Source organism: Galeopterus variegatus, unplaced genomic scaffold (assembly GCF_000696425.1).
Source record: "Galeopterus variegatus unplaced genomic scaffold, G_variegatus-3.0.2 Scaffold1570, whole genome shotgun sequence".
In the NCBI taxonomy this organism is placed as follows: Eukaryota; Metazoa; Chordata; class Mammalia; order Dermoptera; family Cynocephalidae; genus Galeopterus; species Galeopterus variegatus.
In genome coordinates, this window is record NW_007727681.1 from 320,514 (window position 1) to 337,901 (window position 17,388).

Below are 17,388 nucleotides of genomic sequence, written 5' to 3' on the forward strand. Positions count from 1 at the left end.
TCCTCACAGGAAATATTATTTTCAATAGAAGTAATATTAAGGTTAAGAAAAAGCAGGAGTGAATAAAATAGAAAGCCCTTCCAACTCCTTGCCAAGCATATGCACATACCCACCCAATAAACTTTCCAGAGATCATTTTCATGATCTGGTTTATATTACCCCAGACGTGTGTCTTGCATATGTAAATCTATACTCACATACTTAATAAATGGGTTCATACTATTCTGCAATCTGACGTTTTTACTCAAAATATATTTTGGATAGCTTTCCATGACAGTACATTTGGATCCTTTTCATGGCTGTAGAGCATTTCATTGTATGAAAGTACAGTGATTTAACTAATCTCTAATTTATGAATGTTTAAGTTGTTTCCAATGTTTCTTCAAATATAAATAATGCTGCTGTTGTGTGTGTGTGATTATTTCTAATAGACAAATTCCTAAAAGTAGGGTCATTTGCCCAAAGAGCATGCATATTTTCAATTATAATTGATATTGACAAATTCATATTCCCACTCACAATATACACAATATAGGAGAGACCTTTTCCCACATCATTGGCAATACAGGAAAATCATCAACCTAAATGTCTAACAGCAGAATACTGCTTAAGGCAACTATATCATGAGGAAACAGATGCAACTATTTAAAATTAAGGTGGAAACGAACAGTCATATAAAAATATGTTAATGATATATGAGGGTACTTCAAAAAGTTTGTGGAAAAATAGAATTGAAAGACGATACTAATCTTTTCATGACTTTTTGAAGTGTTCTCGTATTGTTAAGGGGAAAAAAAGATACAAGAAAGAATTTATGATATGATACTGTTCTAAAACTTTTCTGAGCTTTAGTTTCTTCACTAATAAAATGAGGCTAATAATGCCCACCCTAATTTGTTAGGAGCAAAATAAGATGATTTTTATGAAAATAAGTAAACTATAAACTTTCTGACAGGTTATAAGATTCCCTAGTTGAAACTAACGCTGACATTTTCCCAAAAGCCCTAAGTCAGTGGTATAACACAAACCAGACTCAGTGGGTTTTGAACATATAAGGCCAACCAGAGGCTCAGTTAGTGGAATAGTTATTGCTCTGTGTAGGCTATCTGACAAAATTGGCAAACATGGGTATGCCAAGCACTTACAGACACCATATGGAACAGCCTGCACAAATTTGCATAGGGTGCGTGTTTTCCCCCAAGAGCTCTCACAGCCTTGTCTTCTTCACATTTCCAACCTACCACTTCTAAGGGTGCTTTTCTTTAACATAGAACTTTCCTGGACCATCCAAGTCTCAAGTTGTTTCCCATTTCCTTACATTCTTCTATACACCTGAACACTCAATCACCCAATACCTTGCATGGTTATTGTAATGCATGGTTCGTGTATGTCAGCTTTGATTCAGATTCAGTAAAAATCTCTGTCCTACTTGGGTCCCATTTAACCTGTGTGATCTTAGGCTGGTTATGTAACTTCTCTGGGCCTTGATTTCTTCATCTGAAAAATGCATATAATTGAATTTATCTTAGAACATTATGAATATAAAGTAATTTATATCGTACCTGACACAAAATAAGATTGCAATAAATGCTAGCATTGTTATTATTGAAATTATTATTTCTACTGTTAGCATATATGTTCCTTAAAGGCAGTGGCTAGATCTTATCCTCACACAATTCAGTACATGATACTTGTTTCTAAATAAACTTAGCTAGATTTATACATCTTTTATAAATTAGGCCCAATATTATTTTCCTCAGACAACTTTTTTTATAAGTTCATATTCAAATTCATAGTATTAAGATAATAAAACAGCAAAGATTACAAATGGGAAGGCAAATATTTGGGGGAGGATAAAACGTGTGAGGCAGGAAACTAAAGTAAGAGAGAACGTGTGGAAGAAAAAAAATACACATGCTTCTCAAAAATAAATGTCCCAGACTTAAGACATCATTAACCAGCCCACAATGTGTAAGGAGAAAAAAACATCTTCACCACAGAACATATGACATCAACTGATATATGCATAAAATTTTTATATATATTATATATATATCACACATAATATAGTACCTATTATATATAATATGTGTAAAAATTATATATATAAAGTTTATTTATGTTATATATAATCAAATAATACATATGAAATTTCACAGAAACAAAAACCCAAGTTGAACACTTTGGATTTGTATCACATTACCAGCAGTTCCCAGATATCTTACTTCCCTCTTAATCAAGTGTCATTCAGAGTTTAGGTCTGAACAAAATGTCTGGGCTAAAATTTGGCTTAATGATGTCAGGGAGTCTCAAAGCAGTTTGCACTGAGTGAGGCAAAACAATGTCTCCAGTCTCCGGGGTGTTTATACTCAGAGGACTGGTACTAAACTGCACAGTAAATTTGCGGCAATGTTTCTCAATTTTAGAATGATTAAAACAACCTTGAAGCCATCCTCTGTTTCATATAGCTCTGTTTGCCTGTTTTTAGTCCAATCATATAAGAAATGAGGTGCCTATTTTTAAATAACATTTCTCCTTTGCAGCTGGTAACAAGCTGCATCTGGGAAGGGTTGCTAATTGGCAATTTTAAAGACATGAGAGGCCAACAAGGTCTCCTAAGCAGTGATCAGCAGACCTGATGAATAAGGGGAAAGGGAACATTGGGGATTAATAGTAGAATGTGTATTATCATATTTTTAAGGGCTGCATTTAAAAGGGTAAACCACATGAAGATTCCATATTCTTACAAAAAGCACAAACTATATTTTAATGCTCTATGCTTAGTATGAAATAAGACGGAATGTATATTGTGTGAAGTTAATTTAACTCCACTAACTACTTTGATATAGAACTGCTCAAAGAGTTTAAATTCATTAAGCTTATCCAATTTATGAGTTTTCTTAGACTCAGTTAAATTGATATTTCAAATGTAGGAAGAACTAAATTTATGAGCAGCTTCTTTTATAGCAGGATTTCAGCACTGCCTCAGGTACTGACTAAATATGTACCACGTTACTAACCAATAATCAATTGTAAAAAAATAGAGTACACTCTGATTAAACGCAGAAGCTTAATTCTCCCTATTAAGGACTGATACTCTTATCGGAGGGGGGAGCATAGAAAAGGAAAGCAGAATCCTTTCACCCTGTACAAAGGGTCAGTAGTGACGCCCAGGCTCAGCATTCCTTATAACTCAGTGTGTCTGGGTTTGCCTGCTCAGTAGCACACCTGTTCCAAAATTCCACAACCTGTACATTATATAATGCCTAGAAAAGTCATAGGATAGGAAAGGTTATGCATGCATCTTCCAAAGCCATCCTGGCCTATTGTAAAGCTAGGGCTAGGGCTCACAGACCCCTCAAGCCCCTTGTTCAGACTGGGTCACAAATCCTCCACAGGCAGGTCTACAAGCTAGGTAATAGGAAAAGGTCCTGGGAGCCCTGGGTGAAAAATTAATAGGATTTATTCAGAGCTAAGAGCAGCCGCCCTAGTGACTTCCTGGAGCATCCCCAGAAGTGCCACATATCAGAGCCCTTAGTCCTTTATAAGTAAGTCCATAACACAGAACACCTGGGTGCACGTGGGCAATCACATTAGACAATAACAAGGAACACCTGGGCGCACGTGCATATTTACATTAGATGCTCCGCAAGATTCTGAACATCTGAGGGGCCCTGACCATTTTTCTATATTTTCCCAACACCTATCAAAGGATTTCAGTAGTGTCTGGCTGGGTCACAGACCCTTCAAACCCGTTGTGGGGCTGGGTCACAGACCCCTCATATGCAGGTCGGGAGCTTGCTAATTGGAAAAAGATCCTGGGAGCCCTTGGCAGGGTACATGCTTTATTAAGATGCGAACTCATCCCCCAGCCTCCTCAGCACCAGCCTCCAGCAGCCCCCTGGTGGTGTCCCGGGGGCGCTGTGGATCAAAGCCATTTGTCCTTTATACTTAAGTCAGGTAACCAGTGAACACCTGGGTGCGAGTCAAATAACCATGGAACACCTGAGCGCACACATGCACAGTTAAAGTGTTTACAACAGACAAGTCATGCTTGGCAAGATTCCGAACAGCTGAGGAAGCCTGACCATTTGTTTTCATTTTCCTTACAAGTAGATTACCCACTTCATGGAAAATTGTTGACTGTTATAAAGAAGGAGGCATCCTTCCCAACACCTGGCACCATCTTTTACCTGAAGGGGGAGTTTGGAGTCAGGATGCATTTTTATTTGCGTTAAACATTTTGAATTTTTTAAAAACATACCTTGTAAATCCATGTAAAAATTCCATGTGTGATCCACATAAAATTCGTTTTATTCTAAAAAAGTTTTTGAAACTAATTTCGAAGGTACGTTATACACAAAACATTTATTCATACTAAAATGTCTAAGGGAAACAGAGATCACTATTTTATATTTATTTTCTATGAGTTATTTCTCTACAAGTGAGATTGTATGAAATCACATTTAATTTTAATATTTTAAAACTCTACGTCACATTAATTTGCAGAGCTAAAATTTTGTATACTCAAGATTTAGACAATAAACATCTTTACTTTGTAAATTAAGCATACTGCTTTCTGCTATCATTTCCTTCTTACCACCTAATCGTGAAATATAATTACCTGTTTCAAGATTAGCAAAGTTGAAGGTGAAATTGAACTATTTCAAATATAACTAAATTACTCACTAAATCTACCCACGAAATAATGTTTGGGGAGACCACATTTGATAAAATATTTCAATAGTCTCCGTCTTCAAAAAGCTTCAAGAGAATTTATGTCTATGCTACAGAGTTCAGCAATTTGCCTGGATAAACAGGCAAATGAATGTGAAGATCTCTAAGGATCCTTTTGAACTCCCAAGTCCATAAAACTTCAGGAGTAGAAGCAAAGCATGAATTTCTCACATCTGGTTGGAAAACCTTAGCGCAGCCCATGTGTTACTTAGTACACTGAATCAGACCTCCTCCTCACAATGGGGAAGCTTCTTACAGAGCCACCAGCACTTAAAGTCCTATTAATAAATGAACATTTGATGAGTTATATACACATGGAAATGATGCTATATACACAAAGTATGATGTTAGGTGCTACAGGGCAAGAAAGACACCGTCACCATCTGAAGAAACACAGATAGTGGGAAAGGACTAATAAGTGCTGGGCCGGCCCGGTGGTGCACTGCTGTATTGCGCCACTTGGGAAGCGCGGTGGCGCTCCCGCCGAGGGTTCAGATCCCACATACAGACCGGTTCCCGCTCACTGGCTGAGCGAGGCACGGGAGCAACACCGAGGGTTGCAATCCCATTGCTGGTCCCGGTCCGGTACGGGGGCGACACTAAGGGTTGCGATCCGTTGCCGGACACGGAAAAAGACAAAAAGGAAAAAAAAAAAAAAGTGCATATTTTCAGGTTTGCTACAAGAAGCAAAGCGCTATACAAAAGATATTAGAGACATAAAACAACCAACTTTCCCCTTTATACAAATATACATATAAATAGTCCTTCAATCTACCATAGGAGAAAATTGAGTTGGAACTACAAAAATAAACATATAGCTACATAAATCACACACACATATACTTACATATATGTATACACACACACACACACACCAAGAGGCATGTATACAAAACACAGAAAGAAGGCCAGATGTTCCCAGTGGGCATCTGGAGTTGTTCAGATTAAAGTTGTTTTTTTCTTTTATATTTCCATATTTTCTAAATATTCAAAATTGAGTAGCTACTACTTTCATAATTAGAAAAATAGTTATTAAAATATAAACCTTATATCTGAATTTTAAATTTTTTTTCATATTTTTATAAATTTGTTTATCATCAAGGAATTAGAAAGCACAGTTCTAATCTAGAAATCCAATTAAAATATAACTAGTAGAATAAATCTTGTATTTTAGTCATCATATCTAATCTATCTTATTAACATGATGAAACAAGAACAGAAGGTAATGTAACAATCCGTATTCTAGTCTACAACCTTTCTGGGCTTCTAGACTATGACGATGAGTACTTTAAACGCACAAATGAACCAAAATTTAATGTAAAATCACAAGTCACATATACAACTAGCTGTGTTTAGAACTTATGTCTTGATATTTTCAAAAACCAACAAATTTAAATGTATCACAGAAGACTAATTACCTCTATAACCCATTTCCCATGGCCAGCTACAAAGAAAAATCAGTAAAACCCATTTTATTTATTTTCATTGTCTTATTCAACAAACCTTTAAAAATATTTGTTAATTGCCAGTGAGTATGCTGAACATTGGGTATCCAAAAGTAAATTAAGAAAAGACAATCCAATTTTCAAAATGTACAGAACCCTTGAAGACGCACTTTGCAAAAGATATTCAAATGTTCAATGAGCAAATGAACAGGTCTTCAATATCATTCCTCATCAGAGAAATACAAATTAAAACCACATTACATATCCACCCAAATGACTAAAATTAAGGATTGGCTACACCAAGTATTAGTGAGGCTGTGGAGCAACTGTAATACTCATTAATGGTGGGAAAGTAAAACATTACAACCACTTTGGAAAGCTATCTAATAAAGCAAAACATATATCTACCCTATGATCCAGCAATTTTGCTCCAGGAATATACCCAAGAGAAAGAATACACGTGTCCCCAGAAAGACACATGCAAGAATGTAATATCAGCTGTATTTGTAATATCAGTTTTATTTATAATAGGTGGAAACACCTAAATATTTATCAACAGGAAAATGATATATTCATACAATGAAATACTAAATAACAACAAAAAAGAACAAAACCAACTTAGGCACACAGTGACACAGATATCAAAAATAACGTGTTGAACAAAAGAGTACACACTGAATGATTCCATTTATATGAAGTTCAAGAACAGAAAGATTAATCTGTGCAATAGAAGTTAGAATAGTGGTCATCTGGGATGGGGGCTGAGGTGTTTATGACTATTGACTGAGAAGGAGCAAGAGGAAACTTCCTGAAATGATTGGAATGCTCTACATCTTGATACAGGTAGTGGTTACACGGGTGTAAACGTAAGTAGAAAGTAACTGAGCTGTGCACTTACAGTTCGTGCATTTTACTGAATGATAATTATGTTTAAACTCAGTTTAAAAAATAACACAATTAGGTCCCTACCTTAATGAAGTTGCAATAGGAGCAAACTAATAGTCATACAATGTAATAAATGCAACAATATACTCATACTTAGTAAACAGTGCCCATGGAGCTCACAGGAGGAATTATGTCTGGGGAAGGCTCAAAGGCACCATAAGCAAGTGTGGAATTGGTGTTTAATTATGGCCTTACTCCAGGAAAGTTTCTGAAGGCTGTCACCATTTTCCTTTTCACTGGTGTTGTGATGTTGGATGTTGGGTCGGGAGGGCCCAATAGTTGGTCTCAACCCACCCAGTCCTCTTTATCAGGTTCTTGACTCCACCACAGGAAAGTTTTCAAGGGCAGAGTCACAACAGACAGTGAAAACAAGTTTAATATAACAGATAAAAAAATACAGGTTCCACAGAGAGACCACGGCACAGCTCCAGAGACTGAGCAGGGCCCACACCAGGTTTAACACCAAAGTAAGTTCAGTACAGACATCAAGTCTAACACAAAAGCAAGAAAAACAGACTTAAAGTCCAGTACAAAGCACAGGCTGGCTCAAGAGACTAAGCAGCTGTTTGCTGAAGGTAAGTTTGATACAAAGTAAAGTATACACACCACAGCCAGTGTAGTGCAGGTCACCTCCAGGAAAGTGAGCAACAACTCGGCCTTTGACTGGGATTCAGCTTTTATAGTTTCTCTATCTAATGCATATTCAACTAAGGGGGGGGGGGGTTCCCCAGTTACATAATATTTAATCTTGCACATGCTCACTTGGTCTCCTCCCAGAGCATGTTCATTGGTCAGACCCTATCACATGCACGAGGCATATTCAAGAATGTTCTGTGCCCTCTATTGAGCATGCCCAGCCTCTGGATTTGCATGAGCCAGGCCCTTGTGGTCTCATTTTCCTATGTTGGTGCTAAAAATAGTTCTAACAGGCAATAGTAACTTTCCACTAGGGGAGAGCCTAGAGGAGGGGTCCTGAGACCTCAGGGAGTGGCTGGAAACCCAGAGGCATGTCCTGAAACCCCAGCCCAGGAAAACTGAGCACCTCCTATATCATATGGAAATCATTTTTTGAAATATAACTGAATATTCATTCCAAGCAATTCATCTTAGCCATAGTAGACATTATGGCTTTATATTTAGTCTTCATTTGCTATGTCAGTTTACTCTGACGTATGTTTACTGGATCCTTTGTGCTCCAGATACTGGGGTGATGGAGCAGACATGGAGAGAAATAAAACAACATTCTGGCCCTCAGGAATTTTATAATTTTTCGGAATGCCTCTTATGTCCTTCTCTTCTCCATTTCCACTGACGCCATCTAAGACCAGTTATCATTCCTGCAATACCTGGGCAAGTTGAAATGGATTCCCACCTGGTCTCCCTGCTTCCCAGCACTTTCCCCACAGTCCGAACTGTTCCATACAGAACTGTTCTTATCAGGTTATCTTTGATATTCACAGTCCTTTAGGGGCTTTCCAGGGGCTAATGCATCAAATGTAAACTCTTCAGCATGGTTTATCAAGCCCTGCACAATCTGGTTCCCCCAATGTTACTTCGGAAAGAGTAATGTCTACTAGGAGGCAGTGATATTGTGAAGATACAAGAGAGAAAAACAATCCTTATCTTACATTTCCTTTGAAACTCTTTTCTTTTTTCTTTAATGGGCAATTTGAGTTGACTTGTTAAAAATGTATTATATCAGTTTTACGTATGATACATGCTGGATTCTATGTGGAAATCTAGTATGGCCTAATGTGTTCATTCATTTATTCATTCATTCACTCATTCAAAAATCATTTACTGATCACTTTCTCTGTGCTCCATATTAGGGGAAATACAGAAATATAAAAGACCACTCTACCTTCAAAGAGAGAAACTCCAAGATCTAAAACTCAGACACATAGAGTTTTTCCTTTTTTTAACCTTCATAAAATCCTTCTCTGCTACAGGAGCAAGCATAACTAGCATCCACAATAGGGCTCCCTGGTATAGTCATACTTTAGGTATTCTCTTTGGGAAAATTATGATGCTGGAAAGTGTCCTGAAACAGAACAGAATCCTCTTGCATTATAATTCTTTTTTTTTTAAAGGCAAAATCTTGAAAGGGTCAACCTGGTGCTCTCTCCGTAGGGCCTTTGAGGATACACTTCCTTTCTCTCATATCTCAGATAGTATGATCATGATGACTCCAGATACAAGAATCAAATCATTTTCAACTGCCTAACATCATTAGTTAAAAACAATGCATTGCCGTTTTAAGCCAAAACAGCTTATGTAATTGTCGGTATCTTTTAAAATAATCTGATTTCTCTTTAGCTAGGAACCATCATGTAAGGATCTTTCCAGCATCTAAGGTTGGTAATGTCATCTATTGGAGAAGCAAAAATAATATTTTCAGGCTTGCTTTTATGTCAGAAAGGCTGTTCATTTTCCATATTCACTATCGAAGTTTTGCACCTTTTTTTCTACTCTGCACTTCGGTCCCAACTCCTTCTGGCAATATGAAGATGTTTTCAAGCACATATTTGATATGCAGAAGCCATCAGTTTTTCTGATGATTTATAATCTATAATTTTAGAAAGATTCTGTTCTTTATCACTCATCTTACTTTAATAAAAGATCTATGCTAATATTCTCTAAAGTTCTTTTGGAAACAAAATCCCCTGAAAGATTTCCAGTCTGCAAAAGTGAAAAACTCATTTAAATAATCAGTTCAGAACAACATTTCTGTTCATGTTAAGAATGCTGCTTTGATATTGAAAGTGGTTTGAAGAAATTCAGCCATTGAATATAAAATTAAGCATAATTGTCTCTTCTCTAAGAGGGCACAGAAGCTGCAGGGAAACTGGAAACTCAGAAACGTTTGGTCCTGTCTTGCTCCAAGGAGTAAAGCTGAACGCTGAGAAGGTTTTGAACTGCACAGCCTGTGCTTACTAACTGAATTTCCAAGCTTCCCTTTTCCCCTTTCTTGTGAAAGCCCACTTGCCTTTGCCATCATTGCCTCAGGTTCCTTGGTCTTTCCCAAAATTCCACTGTAAGTCAAATATACAATTTCAAACAAAGAAAGATTTTTTTTTGATACCATCACCAGGGCTTTGAAAGTGTGGAAAGCTCAAAAGCTAAAGTTGTAAATCTTGACTCATTCTGCCCCAAATGTTGAATGTTTATTTGATTATTTAAGAAAAATACATTGTGTAATTTAAGGGAGTAAAAAGAAACCTGTGGGAAACTCCAGTGGGCAATACAAAAGCAAGTGTCCAGGCAGTAAAGACTGGATACAGAGAAGGGCTCTTCAAAACACCTAGGAGAGCTCTGAACTTACTAGTGCTCTGCAAAGGTATCTCTGCCCCAACTGCTTTGACTCACCAAGGAGGGTACCATTTTCTGAGTCTTAAAGGGAGACACAGATTAGAGAGGATGCTGACCCAGGCCTCTTTGATACAGGAAACATCTTCCTCATTTGCCCTCCTTCCAGGCCAAAACTCCCATCATCCTCTAGGGTAGGAGGGTGTTGGGATGTAGGGCACGGATAGATCCAGTGTGATCAGCTCCTAGGTTGGAAATTTAGGCCCTGCTCTTGGGGATCCAACCCCATCTTCATGGAAGATTTTCTTACCATGAAGTAGGAGGTCTGAACACCATCTGTCAATCACACTACCAAAAACAGAAGTTTTGCCTGTTTCTTTCACAGAGAAGTACATTAGAGTAACATCAATCTTTTTTGATGGTTTCTCCACATTTTGAAAACCACAGCCATCTTTTCGCCTTACATCTTTTTCCTTAACCAACATTTGTAGAAAACCTTAAATCGATAGCCAGCACAGATGTAAATTACTCTGTCTGTAATTTCATTTTCTTCATCAAGCCCAACAATGACTCATTATGGTTTGAAATGTTTATTTGGAACTGGTGAAAAATTACAGCTGGTTGGACAGCCAGAGGGTCTTTTTCATTACAATGAGAAATAAACATTGAATTCTGACAGTAACAAGCCATGCACTGCCTTGAAACAGGCATTGCATGAATGTGATTTCAGGAAAATCTGAAGCCCTTATTCAGGTTAAAGTGAACCAGAAATGTAACAGCTCAGGACTGTAGTTAATTTTAGATTGAATGTCCTCATTATAGGGTAAAAATAGAAATATTTAGATAATATTATTGTGTTCTTCTAAATTAAAGCAGGGAAGAAAGCCTCTGTGACTTCAGTTTCTTCTGGAATCCTCCTGAGAACAAGATGTTTATGAAATCCTAAGTATACAAAAATGATGAATGAGGATAAATGATTTGTTAAATTGTATACTACACTGAAAAAATAAACATGGAATTGGGATTTTGCAAAAAAAAAAAAAAAAAGACTACTAGAAAAGAGGAGTTTGAATCCTAGAGGAGGAAATTAGCTTAATCTCTTTTCTCCATTCTCTCTCCCATAACAATGGATATAAATCAAGACTGCTATAGATATTTGCATTATTTTAAAGGCTTTGTAGTTGTGTTTTCATCATCAGTTTGCCTCACCTCAAAAATTATCATTTTCCTTTTTTAGAATGACAGGTAAAAGTATTAATATATGCACATATTACTCTTGAAAATCCAGGGAAAAATGCAATTCAAATCATCTTCAAATTCTTGGCAACTTTTCATATCTTCCTGTTCAAAAAGAGACCTCATCTTTTTCTCTCCCAACTGACAATGGGAAAGGAACTAATTTATCCTTTTCAAAGATAAAGGATAAATGAGCTTGCTAGTCCACCTTCACCTTTTCACCAAAATTATTTCTAATACTGTCATGTCCAATTGCTTTGTCTCATTTTTTGATGTTTCAAATAGGCCAAAATGAAATCTAGGCCAACGCTTCCCCTCCCCTTCACCCCCCCTAAATCCTAAGTTAATATAGTGGACAGTGTGGGGGAAGCTATTTTTCATTTTTCATACCCCTCATTGTTTGGAGGGGCACTATATGTCCTCCAATTTCTGACCAAAATGGTATTTACTTAAAACGAAATTCTACCACAACGGCTGAGAAGGAGAGAAGCCCAAGAAAGCCCTCAGACGATATCTGGCCACTCAAAGTCCTGTCAGTCAAACTGTAAGGAGGCACATTTGCCGTAATCTTAGGTCTCTGTATGAGACCAAACCCACAGAATTAATTCTGCTTAAAATAAAAGTCAATAAAAACAATAATTGAACTAACTGTGAAGAATGGTAACGGTCAAATATGGTTAAATATTTACTTGTGTTTGAATTACAATTGTTAAAACCAGATACATAAGTGATAGAACTGGCGAAACAGTTTTGAAAACTTTAAATGCTGTTAACAAAAAGTAGCACAGGAGTGATATATCAGTATTGCTTTCAAGACGCAACTACAAATATAAGCAAAGAGGTTTAAGTGATGCCAGAGGCTAGTCAGATGGAAGAAAACAAGCACAGATATCACATTCCTTTTCTTACTTTTCAAGGATTCTTGGGTGTATTTATTGCATATGGAACACATGCCAGCATCACAGATATAGGTGACATGATAGCCAAGATCAATTAATGAGCATGAGTTTTGGCAAAAGATGCTACAGCCTACAACTTCCCTCCCCTCAAAGCAAAACCTTTAACTACCCCTTCCATGCTCAGCCTCCTCTCGCTTACCATCACCATAGCAACCAACATGCCATAATAAATATAATTAGATGTTGTCAAGAGTAGAGAGAGCTTTTGGTGCCTGTCCTTGGGAGTCTCATTTAGGGAGCTGACCTTCCTTCTCTGAGCCCTGAAGATATCTGAGGTATGAAGGTCTAATTAATCAGCATTTGAAATTGTCCATCAGCATCCCATCACCAACGATACCACACAGACCCATGAGTGTGCACCTCAAAAGCCAATACTGATTCATCAAAGGTGAGGCAAATAGCAAGACTGTGTGGAATATCAATATAGAATGATATGCGCCAGCAATACAAGATAGGCTAAGTCTTCCAAGCCTGTGAAAGTAATCAAAGGCATATTCCTTAGTAGGGGTGCAGAAGGATGTGGGATGAAAGGATGAAAGGCAAACCATTACCCAGATTTGAGTACGATGACTGGCCATTTCCACATTCTCTCTCTTACCTCTAAGCCTTGACACATATCGTCTCCTCCTGCTATATACTAAACTCTCTTCCATGGTGAATTCCTCTCTCTCCTTTTATGCCCAGCCCAATGACCACCTCCTCTGTAAGATTCACTGTGGTATATCATAACCCTTTGAAATTTATCCCTCTGGAAATCTTTGCTGTATGCATTGGTCATATTCATTTCTAGCTTCAAAGTCGAGTCTTGTCTGCTAGGATCTGGGAGTTACAAGTAGAATACAGGGGTAGTGATGATGAGGAGGAGCCCACCATCACTACAGTCAAGAGCAGGGCTTTGAAGAGAAATCTACACCTGGTGCAGCCCCTTCCCCCATTGCGACACTATCTTTTGTCAAGCAAATATTTAGCACTCTAATATTCAGTTTCCTCACCTATAAACTGAGGATAACAAAAGCCATCATATCGAGTAATTGTCAGGATAAAATGAAATGAGGAAAGTAAAGTACTTAGCACTATGCCAGGCAAATAATGAACACTACACATACGTGTACCATGGTTATAATATCATTATTATTAACCACCATTATCATTATAAACTCAATGGTTTATGTATTTATAGCACTCTACAAAGAAATTCAATATTTTACTTTTGGGTTTCCCACAGATTATAAATTTCATAAAAATTTACCATCATTGGAGTTAGATTAAAATCTCCCAAATCAAGCTAGCAAAAATGGAAACTACACTAATGACAAGTCTGAGCTACACAATATTTTTAAAGAAGTGCAGTCTTATCCCTTATAAATTCACAAGACAAAGATGTATAAACATGCACATCTTTCTACTTCCTAAACAGAAGTTCAGCTGGGGAAAGAATAGATAATCACGCATTTGTACTTGGCATAATCTCCTCAATTATATAACAATATACAAAATTCTTTAAAATAATTTTGAGTCTTTAAAAGCAATTTATACTCCAGAACAAGTTAAATGTGTTCCTAGAACTTTCTCAGACTAATCATTTTCTTAGGAAATACTTTTTTAAATGATCTGCTTCTGTCTAGTCCTGTAAAATAATAAAATTCCAAGTGATGGAGTCTGACTATATTATAATATGTACCGAGTTAAATAATTAAGAATTTTTCTTCTCTCCCATGTCTTATGCTATCTCTCATAGTAAGTTATCACAATAAAGTGTGACAGTTTGACATTACTTTTATTTATTTATTTAAAAGATGACCCATAAGAGGATCTAACCCTTGACTTGGTGTTGTCAGCACCACGCTCTCTGAAGGGAGCTAACTGGCCCTCCCTATATGGGGATCCAAACCCATGGCTTTGGTGTTATCAGCACCGCACCCTGCCAAGTGAGCCACGGGCTGGCCCTAGTTTGACATAACTTTTAAATTAAAACATTCTGTTACAGAATTCTGCTTTCCTTTTAATTGATTAAACTCTCATAGGTAAAAACACTTTATACTCATAAAATGTAATATAAATTCAGAAAAAAATTTAAAATTGTAATAAAAGTTTATAAATCTGGGGCACATCTGAAACAGAGAGGATTTAAGTTTACAAAACCATGAAGATAACAATAGCAAGAAAAACAGAAGTTCCATAGATCCAGAAATCAATTTTTTAATCACTGCAGTTACAGTAGGGTGATATCATTGTTACAATAATGTGGTTTTGTTTTATTCGGAAGACCATGAAGATTACACACTTATTTCTCATTATTTTGACATATTCTCACAGATCTATAAATAGTGGGAGAATTTGTTGGTGGGGGAACAAAACAGAATATTTAAGTAACTTTCCAGTAGGTGGGGAAGCAGATATTTGAACCCAGGTGTGCCTTGCTAATATGCTCTATAACCTCTAATCACTTATGTAAAATTATCATATGTATTAATATGGGTTGCAAATATTTTCAAAGCACTAGAATATAATTAGAAGACTTAAGCCAAAAACTATACCTATTAATAATTTTATTTCTGATGACAAGAGAGAAAATCTAAAATCTCGCAGTGTCTCCAGATTATCTTCAGGAAATCAAGCGTTGTTAGAAGGTAGGTGAAAATTGGACGGTAGATCAGGGAACAGAACCCTGGATTCTGGACTCTGCTTTTAACTGTTTGACTTTAGACACCATTCTTGAACTTGCAAAATAAAGGAATTGAACCTGATCCTGACAAAGATACCATCCGGATAGCACAATGCTTTAAATGGGCAGAAGTCCCAATTGTCATTAATAGTCTCAATTGCCAATTGTCATTAATAGTCTCAACTGCAGCATAAACCAACCTGAACTTTATGCAATGCAAAATATACCAACATCAAATTATGTCCTTAAAAAGGAATCATATGCAGCTAAAATCTGATATAGTTTGGTGTTATTGGCTGAATTAGGTGTCTCAGCCCCCATTCATTTCTAGAAGCCAAGGAGAGAGGCTTCAAGAGAAACCAACCCTGCTAACACCTTGGTCTTGGACTTCCAGCTTCCATAACTCTGAGAAAATAAACTTCTGTTGTTTAAGTGACCCAGTCTGTGATATTTTGTTATACAGCCTGAGCAAGCTAATATAGTTGGCTCTTCTACAGCAGCTGTATAGCCAAAGGATTCCACTGTACATAAATATCAATACTAGGTGAAAAAGGTTCATTAGGTGTCTAATGAAATGTGAAGCTCTGGGACTTTGCCAGAGGTCACACCTTCTCCATAAACGTTAAAGAGAGCTCTCTCAGGATAGCAGGTTCTACACAAAAGCCCCATAGTGAATGTCACAGTGGAGTTTCAGCCTCCATTGCACCAGTCACAGCAATGCTTACAAGGAGAAAATAAAAATGCAAACAATGTCTACCAGCATAGGAAAATCAAAACCACACAAGAGGTAATGCTTATAAAAGCCTCTCAAGAAACATGAGTATGTTCACAGAAAGTGGAAGACCTGCATGCAGAGTCACCAAATACGCCACCCACACAAAGGGACTGTACTCACTGGGAATCTGAATTTTTCTGTGATTTTCCCACTTAAATGGCAGCTTCATTCTCCCTGGGACAATAGCACTAATTAAAGCAAATAAATTATGCTCAACAGGGCTCTCATCTCTCTTTCCTTTGAATCCCCATTGCAATGTCCTTATACTTAGGGTATTTATTAAATTTTGCCCTGCAGTGGGATGATCTGTATGCTTCTCTCATCCTAACTAGCAAGCAGGGACTATGTTTATTCCTTATAACTCTTACCTCTGTGCCTAGCTTACAGCCTTGCACCCAGTCAATACTCAATAATACTCATTAACTAGGATTGAACAAATTGCCATTCACAATAAACCTCTGAAGTGCCATTTTGCATTTTAAGTCATAGGTAAATACACATTTCAGTAGAAAACTTAGGAAAGCTAGAGTTCACATTGAGAAAGTCATGAGAGATGAGTTTGGAGAGATTAAACAGACTGGAGCTCCTTATAATTTAAGGAACTTGGCTTTTATCCTAAGGACAATGGGATGAATTTAAAGCAAGGGAGCAGATTTTCATATTTGTTTTTCTTAAAAAAATTAGGGTGCCAGTTGTAAAATGAATTATAGAGAGTCATAACGGAGGCAGGAAGCTGAGTGTAGGGGTGAATTAAGAACAGTCAGAGGTGTCTCAGTTTTGCAGTCTTTGTAATCGTGAGATTATTGGATTCACTGTCAAAACAACCAAAGGAAGTACAACAGGACAGGTATGAAGGGGAAGATGGTGAATTTGATTTTTTAGTTTTTTTTCTTTTTTATAGAGGTGTTAAACACAATATACTAAAGTATGTAAAGTGCTTTATTTTGAAATGTACAGCTTGATGTATTTTGTACATTTGCTTATACTAATGTAATATCCACCCAGACCAAGATAGACACTTCTAGAACTTCTCATGCCCCTTTTTAATCAATAATATTAATTACAAGGAGCAGAATAGTAATTTTACAGTGAAAATCTGGTAGATGACTCCTTAGTCAAGCTATTAAAGTTAACATCATCAAAATGAGACAAATTGACAGCGTGCATTTCCTAATATGACACACTGCAAAGGGCAAAGATGACCTCAAGTTCTTTAACACTTTTCCCATAGAGAGCTATGACCTATGTTGCTATCCTTAAATCAAGGTAGGTTCTGTGACAGCTCTGATAAATAGAATAAAGAAGTGATGCTCCACCAAT

General features: G+C 37.0%; 1 protein-coding gene across 1 annotated transcript in view; it reads right to left on the reverse strand.

Annotated features, from left to right (window-relative positions):
• LOC103594502 overlaps positions 1-10,918 on the reverse strand; it is a 93,497-nt gene extending 82,579 nt beyond the window's left edge. The window contains exon 1 of the mRNA XM_008577727.1: positions 10,718-10,918. Coding sequence (XP_008575949.1) covers positions 10,718-10,918 — 201 coding nt within the window. The remainder of the gene's footprint in view (positions 1-10,717) is intronic.
• Positions 10,919-17,388: the final 6,470 nt, after the last annotated feature.